The sequence below is a fragment of the Vombatus ursinus genome, unplaced genomic scaffold (assembly GCF_900497805.2).
Source record: "Vombatus ursinus unplaced genomic scaffold, bare-nosed wombat genome assembly UNPS02012917.1, whole genome shotgun sequence".
NCBI lineage: Eukaryota > Metazoa > Chordata > Mammalia > Diprotodontia > Vombatidae > Vombatus > Vombatus ursinus.
The window spans coordinates 1-16,323 of NW_020952695.1; the positions used below are offsets into that span (position 1 = coordinate 1).

General features: G+C 43.0%; 1 protein-coding gene and 1 long non-coding RNA gene across 2 annotated transcripts; both read left to right on the top strand.

The window, feature by feature from the left end:
- The first annotated feature begins 99 nt into the window (after nt 1-99).
- LOC114040286 lies at nt 100-3,028 on the top strand. Its single transcript, XR_003568756.1, has 2 exons — nt 100-418; nt 1,031-3,028. It is a non-coding gene; the product is annotated as an uncharacterized LOC114040286 (long non-coding RNA).
- Nucleotides 3,029-3,465: 437 nt separating this feature from the next.
- LOC114040287 lies at nt 3,466-9,658 on the top strand. Its single transcript, XM_027858319.1, has 3 exons — nt 3,466-3,531; nt 8,751-9,250; nt 9,508-9,658. The coding sequence occupies exons 1-3, from the start codon at nt 3,466-3,468 to the stop codon at nt 9,578-9,580; spliced, it is 639 nt and encodes a 212-aa protein (XP_027714120.1). The 3' UTR covers nt 9,581-9,658.
- The last annotated feature ends 6,665 nt before the right edge of the window (nt 9,659-16,323 follow it).

Genomic DNA, 16,323 nt, shown 5'->3' on the forward strand with positions numbered 1-16,323 from the left:
AGAGAAGGAAGGAAGGAAGGTCATACTAGTTAGTGACAAATGGAATAATACATGGGCTGCAAAGTGTTTTGGTGAGAATGGTTGATGTTTCTAATTTGCCTCTGACTTTACTTCATAATCACACGATCTTTGGTTGACTTTGAATCCATAGTTTAGTAGTTCATGTAAAGAAGTGGTAGGAAGAGGAAGGTTGGTATTGCCCCTGGGTGGTGGGACCTTTTCCAGTGAATTTTGCTTTTGTCTTATTTCAGATGAATTGGATGCTGCCCTCGTTCCCTTTGTGAACTTCAGTTGTGGGGCTTTTGCTGGCATTCTGGCATCCTTGGTAACTCAGCCCGCAGATGTTGTCAAAACACACATGCAGCTGTCACCGGAGAAATTTCGGAGGATTGACCAAACTGTCACAGTCATTTTCAAAGTAAGGCTGAGCTAGCTCATCAGTCATTGCTGGGTGTCTGCATCTGGCCTCTGATCTGGAGGAGAATCAGTTTGCTCGTATCAAAGTGAGAACAGGAATACTTATACCCCATGCCTTACAGGGTTATGAGAGAAAAGTGCTTTGCAAATTAAAGCTCTCCAAAGGTGGGAAAAGCTATTATTGCTTTTAGGGCTAGGAATACATTCGGGTGAAGAGTACGGGCCAAGACATTGCCCAGGTCTAGTTTATGGTTAATATCCAGAGGGTTGTTCAGATGTCAAGGTAATGGGGTGTCCCAAAAGTCTTAGCACTAACATGTATGGGCCACCCTGTATAGTATAGGCAGCCATATTCTCCCGCTAAAGGATCATAGACTTAGAGCTAAAAGGGGCCTTAGCAGTTAGACCTTAGATTAGACCTATCTAACCCAACCCCCTCATTTTACAGATGAGGAAACTGAGACTCAGGTTAAGTGATTTGCCCAGCATCACATGGCTGGAAAGTATCTGAGAATCCATTGTTTAGGCACTCATCTAGTATTCTGTCCACTGTGGCATCCTCTCATATTGCTTGTAGAATTTTGCTCTTAACCTGAATTCTTCCTTCTTGCAGGATTATGGGCTAGTCGGCTTCTTCCATGGTGGTGTTCCCCGTGCCCTTAGACGAACTCTGATGGCAGCGATGGCATGGACAGTCTATGAAGGGATGATGGCTAAGATGGGTCTGAAGTCCTGAAAGAATGGAAGGAGAAAGGATGGAATCAGCCTATTTCCACCACCCTGTCCCCATTGAATGATGATGCTGTCTGTCCATTTTGGGCAAAAATGATGTTTCTAATCCAGAGGTCCAGGCAGAATTGATTCACTTTCTGCAGTCAGTATACAAGAAATGGAAGTATTTGACCATTTGAAGCATTCCAAGGGGCCCATCTTGCCAGTAAACTGACTTTGGGTTGGGGATGGGTGAAGGTTTTTGTATACCTTGCAAATCTACCTGTTCAAGGCACGTGGTATCCAGAAAAAATGTCTCTGTGGAATAATCCTACTTGAGCCACCTGTGTGCATCAGGATGGCCTTTTGCGTAAGTCAGTTGGAGAAGCACTTGTGATTGTATAGTCAGGCCCATGTCCTGAGCTGAGGAGAATTTCTTTGAATTGCAATTTTAATTTATTGAGGGTCTGATGAGTAGACAAAAGACCCTTACCGTAGCCAGTTTTGGTTTTTGGCAAACTATAAGGGAGAAAAGAAACCCTTATTTTCATTGAGTCCTCAATCCTTGTTCTGAAGGATGGATCAGTTTGGTTTCCTGCTTGTTCCCCGTCAAGTCAGTTCACTTCTGTTTTGGCTTAGAAAGAACATGTTATTTCTGCCAAGCTCCAAGCTAGTTCAACAAGCCGCTTTGACGTTTTTCAGCAGCTAAGGTGGGGATGTATGAAATCAAGCACCTTGTCATTCACATTATTGAAAGCTGTTTAGACTACTTAGTTCGTATTGTCCCTTGCCGTAGAATGATACAGTTCCATTGGGAAGGCAGGCATCCTTTTAATCTAGTACTTGTTGTAGTGAAAACTGCCTTCTGACTCCCTTTCAGAATAGGAAAACTTTCTGTGTTCTCTGCTCTGAATTTGCCAAAGAAGTAGACCCAAAGACCCTTTTCAAGAGGGAAGGTATAAAGACTCAGTATTGTTGGTCTAGAAGCATCTTAGGGGAGGCTCTCTGAACGAACGACCCTTTCTCCAGTGCCAGGGAAGACTCAGAGCTGCTTTTGCAGATTTCCCCAAAGGCTTAACTCAGGGAGTTTCCCAAACTTGGGGTATTAAAGGGGACACAGACAACCAAGTTTACTTATTCAGAGGTTATATCACTTACAATTTTCTATTGTGTTTCATGTTAAAATACCTTTCCCTGATGGATAAGTATTGGGGGGGCGGTGAGGGGTGGAGAAAAATGTCTTTTTCCATCTAAGGACACAGATGCATTATTTTGTCATATCCCCTAACTTCACACAAGCTGCTATATCTGTGTTCCTTTCTGTGCTGTGTCAATAGGAGAGTAGGAACAGGCCCAGCTCTTGAGGAATCTGAAAGGCAAGGCAGATTTTGGTTTAGGTTTTTAAAGAAAAAGTAATTTGCCCTTAAGATGGCACTTCATTTTTGGAATAATTTGGATGAAGCCAACTTAAAGTGGTTAGGGATAGGATGTACCATGATTCTAATTTTGGCAAATGTGATGCATCCTTTGGGTCACTGAGAGATTATAGAGTTATTTATTACACTTTTTTTAGGCCTACGTTAAATGTACCTCTTGTAATCTAGTAGTTACTTAATGGGTCTTCACTTCTGTTTCAAGAAGCAATGCTCCAATTTGCTTCGAAGCTGATTTGACCTGGCTCATTATGGTGAAGTTCTTCAAGCCTTGTAACTGATATTTTTACATCCCAAGAAAGGAAGAAAGCTGAGATTTTAATTTCTAAACCTTGGAAATCTAATTTGTATTTCTCCAATGCGTGTGATTTCAAAACTGGTGAAATGTAACTGACTAAATACAGTCTTAACTCCATATGTTGTTCATGTTTGTGGCATTACATCAAAATAAAACCTAATAGAAATGAGAGAAATTGGAAACTTTGTGGGTCTGTAGTCTGGGCAGGTGGCTAGGTCTCTGATTCTCTGTTTCTCCTCTTATCCACAAAACCTTCATTTCATTAGCCAGTTACTTGGCTAATGAAATTTATCAGTTTTATGATTGGAAATGATTCATCTCTTCTTTCATGATTCTCAACAAGAGCAGAAAATCAGTAAGGTTCAGCATTAGTATCTTTTTTTTTTTTTTTTGTAGAATCTTAGCCACATTAAAGAAGGAAAAGAAGAAATTGACTTATGAACAGTAAAGTGCCCCTGTCTATAGATGGTGCTATATAGAAAATAGCTAGGATTCAGCATTTTCAGAACTTAGAAGCCCTGGAAAGATGATGGCTACACTTGCCTTTCACAAGGCCTCATCCTACTTTGGCGATTATTGACCCCAATTATACCTCTCATCAGAGGCATGAGAGGAGCAGCCAATGAGAACGACTGCCATCAGTATTTTAAAGAGAAGGGACTTAGGCTGCCGGTGAGTGGATTTTTCCCCTTGCTGTACAAATTAAACACCTTCTTGCAGATAAATGGTGATATTTGTTAATCAGAAAGAATTCCTTTAAGTGCTTGTTTGGGTATTACAGACCAAATCATCAGAAAGTGAGGTTTTCATTTCTAAACCTCTGCTTATACTGGATGAGTTGATTTCCCTTAATGGAGACATCTTGCACACATAACTGTAGCTTTACGCTGGGACCCATCCAAGATCTGAAAACTGAATTGTTCTCAAGGATTGCAAACACCATTGCATTTTCTCCCTCAATTCCCTCATTGTATTTTAGCACTAAAATTTTGAGAGAGGAAATGGGCTCAGTAGAGGAGAACTGGAGACTTTTTTAGCATGTTGGTATCTCTAGCGGAAACATTTGATAAAATTGTAGGTAGACATAAGAAAAGAGCTGTAGATGATTTAGGTGGGAGAGCTACAGGCTTCATGCTAAACTAACCATGTCTTGTGTATTTTGGCCACTTTGGGATCTGGGGAGGAATCCCAGGGAAAGGTAGGAAGGCTTCCAGTCCCCAGTGGTGTTAAGTGGGGTTTGCTTCTCTCCCCAGGAGGCCTTTGTATAGCCTTTTCTTTGGGGTGCATGCCTTGCCCCACCCCTTGGTAGTCACCCAGGGCTCTGGCCACTGGAGATGATCTAGGCAAGACGTGCCCGAAGAAGTCAACTTCACTCCAGCTCTGGGTTGTACCTGACGTCTTTCTTGAACTCATTGAGGTTGGAATTTTGTTCTTAATGCAGGTTGTTGGTGTGATTGGAGATGATGTGTATGAACTACTATGTGCTCAGATTTTTGAAGCTGTGTTATTTTTTCTCTGACATCCTTCTGGCTCATCTCAGCCTGGTGGGGGTGGGGCTGGGGTGGGTGGAATGGTCCAACATTTTACACACCTTTTAGTTTACTTCTCACTGTTCATGTGGGCCCAGGGTCAACACATGAGGTCAGTAACAGGCCTCAAAATACCTGGTAGCAGGATTCAATAGTCTTGCTTTGGATCTAGAGGCCTGCACAGATATTTAGGAATCAGATAATTTTTTTCAACTTTTGAGAAAAAAAAAACAGTAGGAAGAGGAGCGGGCTGCCATAACTCCATGACCTGCCCTTTCCTGCCCTTTCCCCAGAGATCAACCCTAAACTTGAACAGTTTTATGTGCACCAAAGGAAAAGGTGTTTCAACTTCCATAGAATTTTGAAGCATGAGCAAATAACGTGATTTAGGATACTTCCGAATTTCACACCCAGTTTTCTGGGTCTCTAGCACTTCCCCACAGAATTCAATAGTGTTTGTTTCCATACTTTTTTTTTTTCTCTGCCATGTATGGCAAGCCTCAAGATTCGGAAGTTCAGATCTTAACAAATGAGTAGAAGAATTTGTCCACCAAATGAAAGGTTTTTTAAATTAAAATGGTTTTTTTTGGGGGGGGGGAGTTAGACAATGGGGTTAAGTGACTTGTCCAGGGTCATACAGCTAGTGTTATGTATCTGAGGCTGGATTTGAACTTAGGTCCTCCTGAATCCAAGGCTGGTGCTCTATCCACTGCGCCACCTAGCTGCCCTAAATTAAAAAGGTTTTGCATAAACAAAGCCAATGCAACCACGGTTATAGGGGAAGCAGAAAGCTGGGAAACAATTTTTACAGCCAGTGTCTCTGATAAAGGCCTCATTTCTAAAATATATGGAGAACTGAGTCAAATTTATAAGAATGCAAGGCATTCCCCAATTGATAAATGATCAACGGATATGAATAGGCAGTTTTCAGAGGAAGAAATTAAAGCTACCTATGGTCATAAAAAAAGTGCTCTAAATCAGTATTGATTAGAGAAATATGAATCAAAACAACTCGGAGATACCACATCACATCTATCAGACTGGCTAACGTGACAAAACAGGAAAATGATAACTGTTAGAGAAGATGTGGGAAAATTGGAACACTAATGCATTGTTGGTGGAGTTGTGAACTGATCCAGCTATTCTGGACAGCAATTTGGAACTATGCCCAAAGGGCTATAAAATTGTGCATAACCTTTGACCCAGCAATACCACTTCTAGGTCTGTATTCCAAAGAGATCATACAAAACAGGAAAAGGACCCACAAGTACAAAAATATTTATAGCAACTCTTTGTGGTGGCAAAGAATTGGAAATTGAAGGGATGATCATCAATTGGGGAATGGTTGAACAAGTTATGTTATGTGAATGTAATGGAATACTCTTGTGCTATGAGAAATGATGAGCTGGCTGACATCAGAAAAGCCTGGGAAGACTTAAATGAACTGATGCTGAGTGAAATGAGCAGAACCAGGAGAATGTTGTACACAGTAACAGCCACATTGTGTGATTACTGACTTTGATAGACATAGCTCTTCTCAGCAATGCAAAGATCTAATACAACTCCAAAACACTTACGATGGAAAATGCTATCCACATCCAGAGAGTTGGAATGCAGATCTAAGCATACTACTTGCTCTTTTTTTTCTCTTCTGTTTCGTTTTGTTTCTTCTTTCTTGTGGTTCCTATTGGTTCTAATTCTTCTTTACAATATGATTAATGTGAAAATATGTTTAATAGGAATGTATATGTAGAGCCTATATCAGATTACATGCCGTCTTCGGGAGGAAGGTGGGGAGGAAGAGGGAGAGACAATTCATATAAGGGGCTGGAAGGGAGAAGAAATTCTGGAGAACAAGGAATGGGATTGGGAATGGCCTGGTGGTCAAGGCCAGGGCCTCACCAGTCAGAAGAGAAGGCTGTAGGGCAGAGGCATCACTAGGGGGAGAAGGCTTCCAGGGAAAGGAAATGAGAAATGATTTAACATGTGTCAGCAACACTTTGCCTCTTTGGAGAGTTAACTCTAGATCTAGGAGTCAAGCAGCAGGAAAAGGACTGAGCTGCCACCACCCATCTTGCCATCTTTTTTCCTCTCCCCTAATAATCCAGGCTCTGGCCAGAATTAGACTCCTTCTCAAGGACATGATTCTGCTCCCTTTCTGCTTTCCAAACTGAGGCTAGCTAGGAATCCCAGTGTATCCTTCACCCTCCAGCTCATATTTAACTGTTAATTTAATTTAACTGTTTCTATTCCTGACAGCATTGTACATTGTCTAGGAAGACCTTGAGCTCTGTATTGCTTGTGTAATTCATGAAGAACATGTCTATAATTGGAAGGAACATTCTATTCAGAAGAATACTAATATTTGGATGAAGGAAGAGTAATCTCAAAGGGTAGTCTTATTAGGAGATCTGTGAGGGGGCAGCTAGGTGATGCAGTGGATAAAGCACCAGCCCTGAAGTCAGGAGGACCTGAGTTCAAATCTGACCTCAGACCAAACACTTGACACTAGCTGTGTGACCCTGGGCAAGTCACTTAACCCCAACTGCCTTTAAAAAAAATCTGTGAATATGAAACATAACTTTAATTTCTCATTCATCTGCTTCTATCCATGGGATGTGGAGGGCAAAGGGATAGACAGTGCAAAGATGGGGGCCAACTTGGAGGCCCAATAATACCAGTCAGAACTTGGTGTTATGCAAAGGGTTTTTTTTAAAGATCTGGTTTTGCCGCCCCCCCCCCAATGCCCTAAGGGACAGGGGGACCTATTTGTAACAAAAGGAAAGAGCAGTGGATATGCAGCCTAGAAATCTGGAGTAGGCTACTATTTATGGGACCATAGATCTATAGTCCAGCTTGCTCATTTTAGAAATGGGGAAACTGAGGCTAAAGAAGTTCAAGTACCTTTGCCCAAGGCCTCAAAGGTAACATATGACATAGGTGTGATTTAAACATAGGTCCTCTGATTCCAGAACTGATGGTCTTTGCCAGGTGCTCTCCTGCCTCCGTCAAGGAAGTTACAAAAAGTGGATAATAAACCCCCCACTAGAACCTATGTGAAGACTTCATTGAATGGTGAAGGCAGGAACACCAAGTCATACTTGCCGAGTGTCCACAGAAAAGTGGTCTGGCTCAGATTAGGTACTGATGAAAGATAACGTTGAACAGGTAGGAAGGACCCACATTATAGAAGGCCTTAAAAGCCAGATTAAGGAGTTGAGACTTTATTCAATGAGCCTAGGGATGGTTATTTATTAGGGATCATAGAACAGTCCTACTCTCACATTTTTGCTCATTTTGTAGATGAAACCCAAGGACATTAAATGACTTGCCCTGGGTTGCATAGTTTTTGTTGTTGTTGTTTTTGAGGCAATGGGGTTAAGTGACTTGCCCAGGGTCACTCAGTTAGTAAGTGTCTGAGGAGGGACTTAAACTCAGAAATTTGATCTCAGGTCCTCCTGACTGGAGGGCTAGTATTTTATCCACTGCACCACCTACCTGTCCCTTCAGGTATTCCTTTCAACTGAGAATTCAAACCCAGGGTCCTCTCCAAATTCCTGAAAGTGACCATCTCAGAGGGTAAGGGACCTGAGAGGTCATCACTTAGGTTTGGATCTCCTTTGCACAGAGCATCCCTTGATGACACTGATGAGCACCATTTGCTTATTTCATGCCTCACTTCATGAAATTTGTTAATTTCATCTGCCACATTCTATAATTTGATTTTGGAATTCTGTCACTTTGTGTTGTGAATTCTTCCAAAATAAAATTTTTTTCCAGTTAGCAAAATGGGAGTTGTTTCAGGGAGGTGGGTACTTGAGACAACTCTGATGATATAAGAAGCTGAAGATGTCAGTAAAAATATTTTTCAAAATGCTGTGTGACCACAAGGGTAAAAGCAAGCTGAGAAAAATCACAGCAAGTGAGTAGTGCTTGGTTGAGTTAGGATTTGAAGAGCGGGTAAAATTTGGATATTCTGAGGGATTCTCGAATCCCTTAATGGCCAGATTAATGACAGAGATTCATTCTACAGATTTGTCCCAAATCCTCAGTGTAATAGTTAGAAGTACCGGAATTTAGAATGGGAGATAGAAGGGGGTGGGTGTAGAGGAGGAGAGTGGAGACGGAAAGAGGAGGTAGGAAAAGAAAGGGGATGGAGAGATGAAGGTGAGAGAGGCGAGGAGAGGGAGACAAGACGGACAGGGGAAAGAAAGGGTGGGGAGAGAAGACGAGAAAGAGAAAGGGGGGAGAAAAGGGAGGAGAGACAGAGACAGAGACGGACACAGACAGACAGAGACAGAGACAGACACAGAGGGACGGAGGAGAGACAAACCCGCAGCAGAAGCACGGACTTCGGGACAGAAGGATAGCCCCTGGAGGAAAGCAGAGAGAGAAGCAGAAGGATTCCTCGAAGCCCATTCCCACCCTGGGGCAGTGTCCCTGCTGGCCCGCCCCTCCTCCCTGCCCCTCCTCCCCGCCCCTCCTCCCCGCTCCTCCTCCCCGCCCCTGGACGACCGGCCCCAGGTCTTTGGCCGACGAGCATGTCCAGGAAGTCCCCGGGAGGCTCGTTTCACTTCAGCTGCCGACGCCCGCTTGTTCTGGGGTGCACCCACTCGCTCTCCTCCTGCCCCAGCCCGCAGACTCGGAGGTCCCTTCCTGACCGTGGAGACCCTCAAGAACAGGGTGGTGAGCAAATGGGACAATGTGACCCAGGCCGAGCTGGAGCGGCTCAAGGTTTCCCTGAAGGACTGCGAGGAGGAGCCCAGACTCCTGACGCCTGCCAAGACAGGCAGTGAGATGGATGCGCTTTGTCGAGTACCCGCCCCACTGGTTCTACTTCCTGAGGTTCCTGCAGACAGGCGGTAAGAACCTGCTAGACGAGTGGTAAGAGGTGGGACTGCACGGTCTGGGCTCCCCTCCTCCTGGGGAGGAGTGTCCCACCCTTCAGACTTCCCCTGCACTGCTTCTTACTCCACCCCACGCGCCCATAAGAATAATCAAGTTTGACAGTACTTAAGTTCTCCAAATCATCTCAATGTGGAGTCCCACTAGACCCCTGGTAAGCTAAGCTACTGCTCCAGGTATTCTTCGCTCCATTTTTTTTTTTTTTTTTTAACAGAGGAGCAAACCGAGGCGTAGAGGTGAAAGACTTTCATGTTTCTGGTCCTGCAGCTCATATGCCAGCCAGCTGAACTTGCACAGCTAGTGAGAGTCAGATGCTGTGTTGGAATCCAGAGTTCTACTTGTCTCACATCACCTTCCTACTTCACTCCCAGGTGTCACCCACAAAGAAAAGGTGGAGAGAGTTTCAAAAGATCAGGGGCCTAGATGGGCATTTGGATCTTCGGTTAAAAAGATGAGGACTTGAAATAACCAGGAAATAAACAGGAAGCCAAATGGGGAAACTGATACTTATAGAGGTTACTTGACTTGTCCAAGGTCACCTGGGGAGGTAGGACCAAATATGAGGTCTTCTGACTTCTGAACCAGGGCCCTTTTTAGAGTGCCAGGCCTCCCAAGTGCTGAGACCAAAAACATCAAAAGATTGAAGAATCATTTTGATAACTCCATAAATGGTTATTCAGGAGACATCTCCCCACCTCCCTTTCCATTCCAAACCAACAGGTATTTAGTGAGATTCCCTTTATTCAGCTATATGCTAGGCAGGGTGCTAGATACCTGAAGGATGTTATAATCCATCTGATCCTTGGAGTGGATCTCTAATCTTTTGAGATCATTGGCATGAAAGATCTCCAACAGTACATCCAATGTGATGAAGTGTGTGGTATATATTACATGTGTTTGGCATATAATATGAATTCCAGACTGTATATTGTTGTTTGTATGTTGTGTCTGCCATTAGGATGGGAGCTTGTTGAGGACAGGCAGAGACTCTGTTTTTGCCTTCCTTTATATCTTGGGCGCTTAGCACCGTGCTTGGCACAAAGGAAGGGCTTCCTGCTTGCTGACCATAAGAAAGGACCTTGACAAAGTAAGTGGTCCTTGCCAGCTTGCTTCACTCATTCAGTATGCACTTACTATGTGCTAGGTGCTGGGGATACAAAGCTAAAACCAATTTAGCTCTTGCCTTCAAGGAGCTTACACTCTAAGGAAGACAACATATACAGAGAAAATTAAATGAAAATATACAAAATCATTTCTGAGGTGACACTAGCAACTGGGGGATTAGGATAGGGAGGGGTGGTGTTATTCAGGGGACTTTTCCCCACTTCCCCCTCAATTACAGAGCAACAAATGAGATTCGCTTTGGTCAGCTAAGCAAGGTAGGGATTCTGTTAAGCAGAAGGACTGAATAAGTCCAGGGAGAAAGCCTGTGCAAAGACCCAGAGAGAAGATGGAGTCTTGGATAAGGGCCAAGCAGGCCACTGTGGCTGTATGGAGTGGTGGGTACAAAAGTTGTTATTGTTTTCATTTTATATGTGAAGAAACTGAGTCTCAGGTGAAGGGACTTGCCTCCGATCACCCAGCTAATAATTGCCAGTGGTGGGATTCAAAGTGGGTTTGTCCTGACTCCAAGTCCAATAGTATAGACAATGTACCATGCCACCCCTTGGGTAAGCATCTGGGTTGGGCTTTAAAAGATAGAAATTGAGTAGAGGAGGAGCAGGAGGGAAGAGACCTCAGGTTTAGGTAACAGCATGAGCAAAAGCAGGGAGGTGGGAGAGTGTAGCAGGGTTTGCAGAGAATGGCCCAATTAGTGTGTAATGCAGGGTCCAAGCCCCAGAGTCAGGAGATGAAGCTGGAAAGGTGCCAGATTGTGGAAGAGGATTGGATCTCAAAACTCAGATTAGTGTTGGTGGACTCTGTTTTTGAAGGGCTTTCCCTTTCTGAGTTATCAACAAGTCTAGGCAGAAGAGTCTTGTTTGAGCACGAGCTGCTGAGCTGTCTGAGCATGCGCAGTCAGGGTTGCAGGGTCTAAGGGAGACTGTTTCAGGGACCTGTCATTAGCCCCACAGCACTGTGGGATCCTGGAGTCCCAGCTTGATGAAAGAAGTCAGAGGAGCTTTGTGCCCACGTTCAGCAGCCCACGTGTTCAAAGTACTTCCAGGTTTACAAAGGACTTTTCTCACAACCACCCCGATAATACAAATATTATCCTTTCCTTCTGAGAGGTGAGCATCCCAGGGGTCAAGTCACTAGCCCAAGGTCAATAATGCTAAGTAGCAGAGCCTGCTGCCTTGGTGGGGATTGTTACATTGTCAGTACAAACATTTACACTTCAAATGAGGACTTGATTAATTGTTTGTTGATTGTCTAGACTTAAGAAAGTGATGGAGAAAATATTAGTAATGCAGGTTATATAGTAGTTACATAGTAGTTCAGGGAATAATCATCCCCCCCCAAATCTATACCCCCTCCCCAAGCTGGTTGTTAAACATATTTCCCAGCATGCCCCTTGAACCAAACATGCCCTTTTCATAACAGACTTTAGACTTTCTCAGGTTGGAGATGCAGCAGTAGACTTGGTAAATCAAACTTTATCAGAATACATATGGGTGAGGAGCCAATCCTTATTCTGCTTGGTCCCAGGCAGCAAAATAAGGTTATCGGTAGGGGTCTCGAAAGGCTTGATGTAAGGGGAAATTTCCTAACAATTAGAGCTGTCCAGAAATGGCATGAACAGCCTCCATGAGTCTTCCCCTCACTGGCGGACAGTGTGTGTGTGTGTGTGTGAGGTGGGTGTCTTCACCAGGAGACTAGCCCTTGTGTCAGGGATGTTGTAGAAGGAGATTCTTGGTCAGGGTTGATTGTAGTAGAGGGCTTCTTGGCTGTTGTTCAACCCTGCAGTTTTGGGAAAAAGGTAAGTCCAGGGTTGGCATATAAGAAAAGAGTCACGTGAACATTAGGCTCTGAGCTTTAACATTGGGAATCAAACTAGGATTACATCAGGGGAGAAGAAAACCTTTTGATGGGAGCCTTATTTTCCCTTTTACTTCCTGATTTATGCCTTTGATTTCCCTCCATCCCCCTCTCCCCACTATCCTGGGGAGGGCGTGATCCTTGTAGAATCTCCTTATTTTGTGGCAAGAAACATTTCCCATTTTGAGGAATTGTAAACAGCATCTGTCACGGCAGCAAAGACAGTTATGAGCAAGCCCAGCTGGACTGTATTTCCAACCTCCAGTTCTCCTTCCTCATCTCCACCTCCTGGCTTCCTGTAAGTGTTTGCATGTTGCCTCCTCTAGTTAGAGATGAGCTCCTTGAGGGCAAGGACTGTCTTTTACCTTTCTTTGTATCCTCAGAGCTTACTGCAGTGCCTGGCACTTAATAAATATTTGCTGATTTGACTCCAGTTTTAAACCATCCCATTGTCAAGTTAAAGAAAGCTAAACACTAAATTTGTACCTAAGAAAATACAAGTTGCTTCTCTTTATTTTTTTCCACCCATCCATTAATTCGTTTATGTGCTTATCAATTTGTCTGTCTATCCTCATTTTTTCTTTTGCTTACAATCCTGTATAGTCAGGCAAAATTTTTGGACAAAAGGCTCTGATTCTACCTATGTTTTTGGACTTCATGAAATTCATTTCTTCTGATGGTCAACTCTGTCTACTCTTACCTTGCCCCTGTGCCCCACAGACTTTCTGCATTTACATCTTTGGTTTACTTCTGCCCTGCCTTCTATCCTTCTCTCTTTTCTCCTTCCTCATGATTTACATAGAGCATCCAGCAAATAGACAAAAGCAGGAAAACATTCATAGAAATTAAAAAAAAAACCCAGGACTTAAAAATCAATCAACAAACATTTAGTAAGTTCCAACAGTGTGCCAGGCACTGTGCTAGATACTGAGGGTACAAAGACAAAAGTAAAATAGTTCCTGCCTTCAAGGAGCTTACATTCTGTTGAGGGAGACATGCACACAGAAATATATATACAAAATACAATCAGAATCACACACAGTGATTTTTGGAAGTAGGGCAATTGCAGATGCGGGAATCAGGAAAGGTCTCATGTGAAGATGGAGCTTGAACTGAATCTTGAGGGAGACCCAGGATTCTAAGAGGCAGAGATGAGGACAGAGTGTATGCCAGGTATAGTGGACAGTCGGTATAAGGGCTGAGAGTTGAGAGATAGAGGGTTATGTATGAGAAGCAGTAGGAAGGTCAATTTAGCTGGACTGGAGGGAACATGAAGGGAAATACTGTGTAGTAAGCCTATTGAGAAAAGGAGTGACATGGTCATACCTCTACTTCAGGAAAATCACTCTGGCTGGTATGTGGACAATAGGTAGGAGTGGGGAGAGACTTAAGGAAGGGAGATTTGACAAGGGGGCTGTTGTAATAGGCCAAGGGAGAGGCTGAACTAGTATAGAAGAGAAAGGGGCATGTGGAAGAGACGTCATGAAGATAGACATGATAACATTTGACAGCAGATTGAATTTGCGGAGTGAGAGTTGGGCATCATGCCAAAAGTATTGAGTGATTGGAAGGTTGGTGGTAGCCTCATCATAGGTAAGGAAGTTTGGAAGACAGGTATGTATAAGAGGAAAGACAACTGAGTTGTGCTTAGACATGGCTCTTATGCGATGTCTGCAGTATATCCACTTCAGAAGCAATTGGTGATACAGTACTTGAGGTGAAGAGAGAGGCCAGGGCCATATATGGAGATCTGGGAGTCATCTGTACCAGGCCCATGATGAAATCCATAGAAGCTAATGAAGTTACCAAATGAGAGAATAGTAGCTGTGGTAATCCACCAATTACAGAGGAAGAGAAGAGAGGAGAATCAGTTCCAGGACAGAGCCTTGGGTTATATCCACTGTAAGTGAACATAAATATGGATGATGGTCAAGCAAAGGACACTGAGAAAGAGCAGCCAGACAGGGAAGAGGAGACCCAAGATAGGCAGCTGGTGGCACAGTAGACAGAGCCCTGAGTCTGGAGTTCAGATCCAGCCTCAGACACTTACTAGTTGTGTGTTAACCTATTTGCCTCAATTTTGTCAACTCAAAAATGGGGATAAAATAGCAGATTAAAGCATACTATTTTCTTTTTTTTAGTTTGCTTTTTCTTTCTCATGTTTTTTTTTCCTTTCATAATATGACTGAAGTAGAACTATATTTAATATAATTGTAAATGTATAGCCTATATGAGATTGGATGCTGTGTTGGGGAGGAGGGAAGGGAGAAAGGGAGAAAAAATTTGGAACTCAAAATCTTATAAAAGTGAATGTCGAATACTATCTTTACATGTAATTGGAAAAATAAAATACTGCATAAAAAAGAACATTTTTTACTAATGTATAGCAGGTAATGCCAGTAGTGTATATGTGGTAGAATCTCTGCTATATTAACATTTTTCAGTCTTTCAAATTAAAAAATTTCAAGTCAATTTCCTCTTCCTTACCTCCTAGACTTTATCTGTCACTATCTAATTCAATAAATATCTGATGTTTGTTATTAAAAAAAAATAGTACCTCCCTTACAAGGTTTTTGTGAGGATCCAATGAGTTAAAAGTCATAAAAAGTGCCTGATATACAGTAGGCACTACATAAATGCTTATTTCTTTTCTGTAGTATCACAAAATACCATCTATGAGAGAGGAGGATAAGGTGGGGCAGTCTTCAGTGTCAAATGCTGCAGAGTGGTGAAGGATGAGGATTTTTAAAAAGATTATTCTATTTGGCAATGATGAGGTGATGAGGGCACTATCTGCAGAGAGCAGTTTTTGTTGAGTGATGAGGCCTAAAGCCAGATAACAAGGAGTTGAAGAGTGAGTGAGAGGAGAGGAAGTAAAGGAAACGATTGAAGACAGATGTGTGGCTGAAAAAAGAGGAGACAGAGAGAGAAAGTGAGAGAGAGAGAATGAGTGAGAGAGAGAGAGAGAGAGAGAGAGAGAGAGAGACAGAGAGACAGAGAGACAGAGAGACAGAGCAATAGTTAGCAGGGAAGGTGAAGGTTTGTGGAAGGTAGGAAAGACTTGGGCCTATTTGTAGGTTGTAGGGAAGTGACTCACAGATAGCGAGAGGTTAGAGGACAAAGAAGGAGGGGAAATGATTGTAGGAGCAATCTGTTGGAGAACACAGGAGGGAATGCGGTTAAAGAAATGTGTGAGAAAGAAAGAATATGTGGGAAAGCAATAGATAATTAACCCTATTCTTTGTTCTTTTTTTATCCTGTTTTATCATGAAAATGACAATTACTTCCATGTTGAATTCGAAAGGACAGTATGAAAAAAATCATGGCCCGGAATTGGTAAATTTTTAATTTTTATCTAAGTTTGAGTAATGTAAGCATCTAACAACTGCATGGCTTCTCATTCAGGCAGTTGAACTGGCTCCTTACCATAGCTGTAAAAGGGGAGATTTGTATGTTATTTTACTCCCCTGTTCAAAAAACTCCATTGACTGTCTATTCCCTTTGGAATGAAAAAACAAACTCCTCTGTTTGGCCTTTAGAGCCCTTTGACATCTGGCTCCGACCTAACTCTTCAAACCGATTTCATATTGTACCCATTCATACATTCTCTAGTCAAGTCAAACTGGACTGCTTGATTTTCTCCAGAATCAGCATTCCACCAGACTGTCTCCCGTGTTTGGAGTACTCTCCCTCTTCACCTTGTTCTTGTTATTGTTTGTCCTTGGTTCTCAAAGAGGACCATGACATCAGGAAGGTGATGCCTTGAATTGGATTTGAATGAGGGCGGGCTGTGCAAAGTCACTGGCTATGGCCCCATCCAGCACCTAGGAAATTCATGCTGCTATCATTCCTGTTCCCTCACAGGGCTATCCATTCCCCAGATAAACTCAAACCCAAGCCCTGCCTTATCTCAGAGTGATATGATGTTACTTGGTGGTGCAGTACAGGTGGTTTTTATGTGGGAGTGACACCTTTATGCCAGTTTCGTTAGAATGGCTCTGCTGTACTGGGTCTGTGTATTTCAATACACACACACACACACACACACACACAC

What these genes read in the sequence shown, in the direction of transcription:
- LOC114040287 (XM_027858319.1), top strand. Translation starts at nt 3,466, where the DNA reads ATGAGAGGAGCAGCCAATGAGAACGACTGCCATCAGTATTTTAAAGAG. An exon ending in AGAAGGGACTTAGGCTGCCG is followed by an intron (nt 3,532 to 8,750) that starts GTGAGTGGATTT and finishes ACTTCGGGACAG; the next exon opens with AAGGATAGCCCCTGGAGGAA. An exon ending in GAGGTTCCTGCAGACAGGCG is followed by an intron (nt 9,251 to 9,507) that starts GTAAGAACCTGC and finishes TTTTTTTAACAG; the next exon opens with AGGAGCAAACCGAGGCGTAG.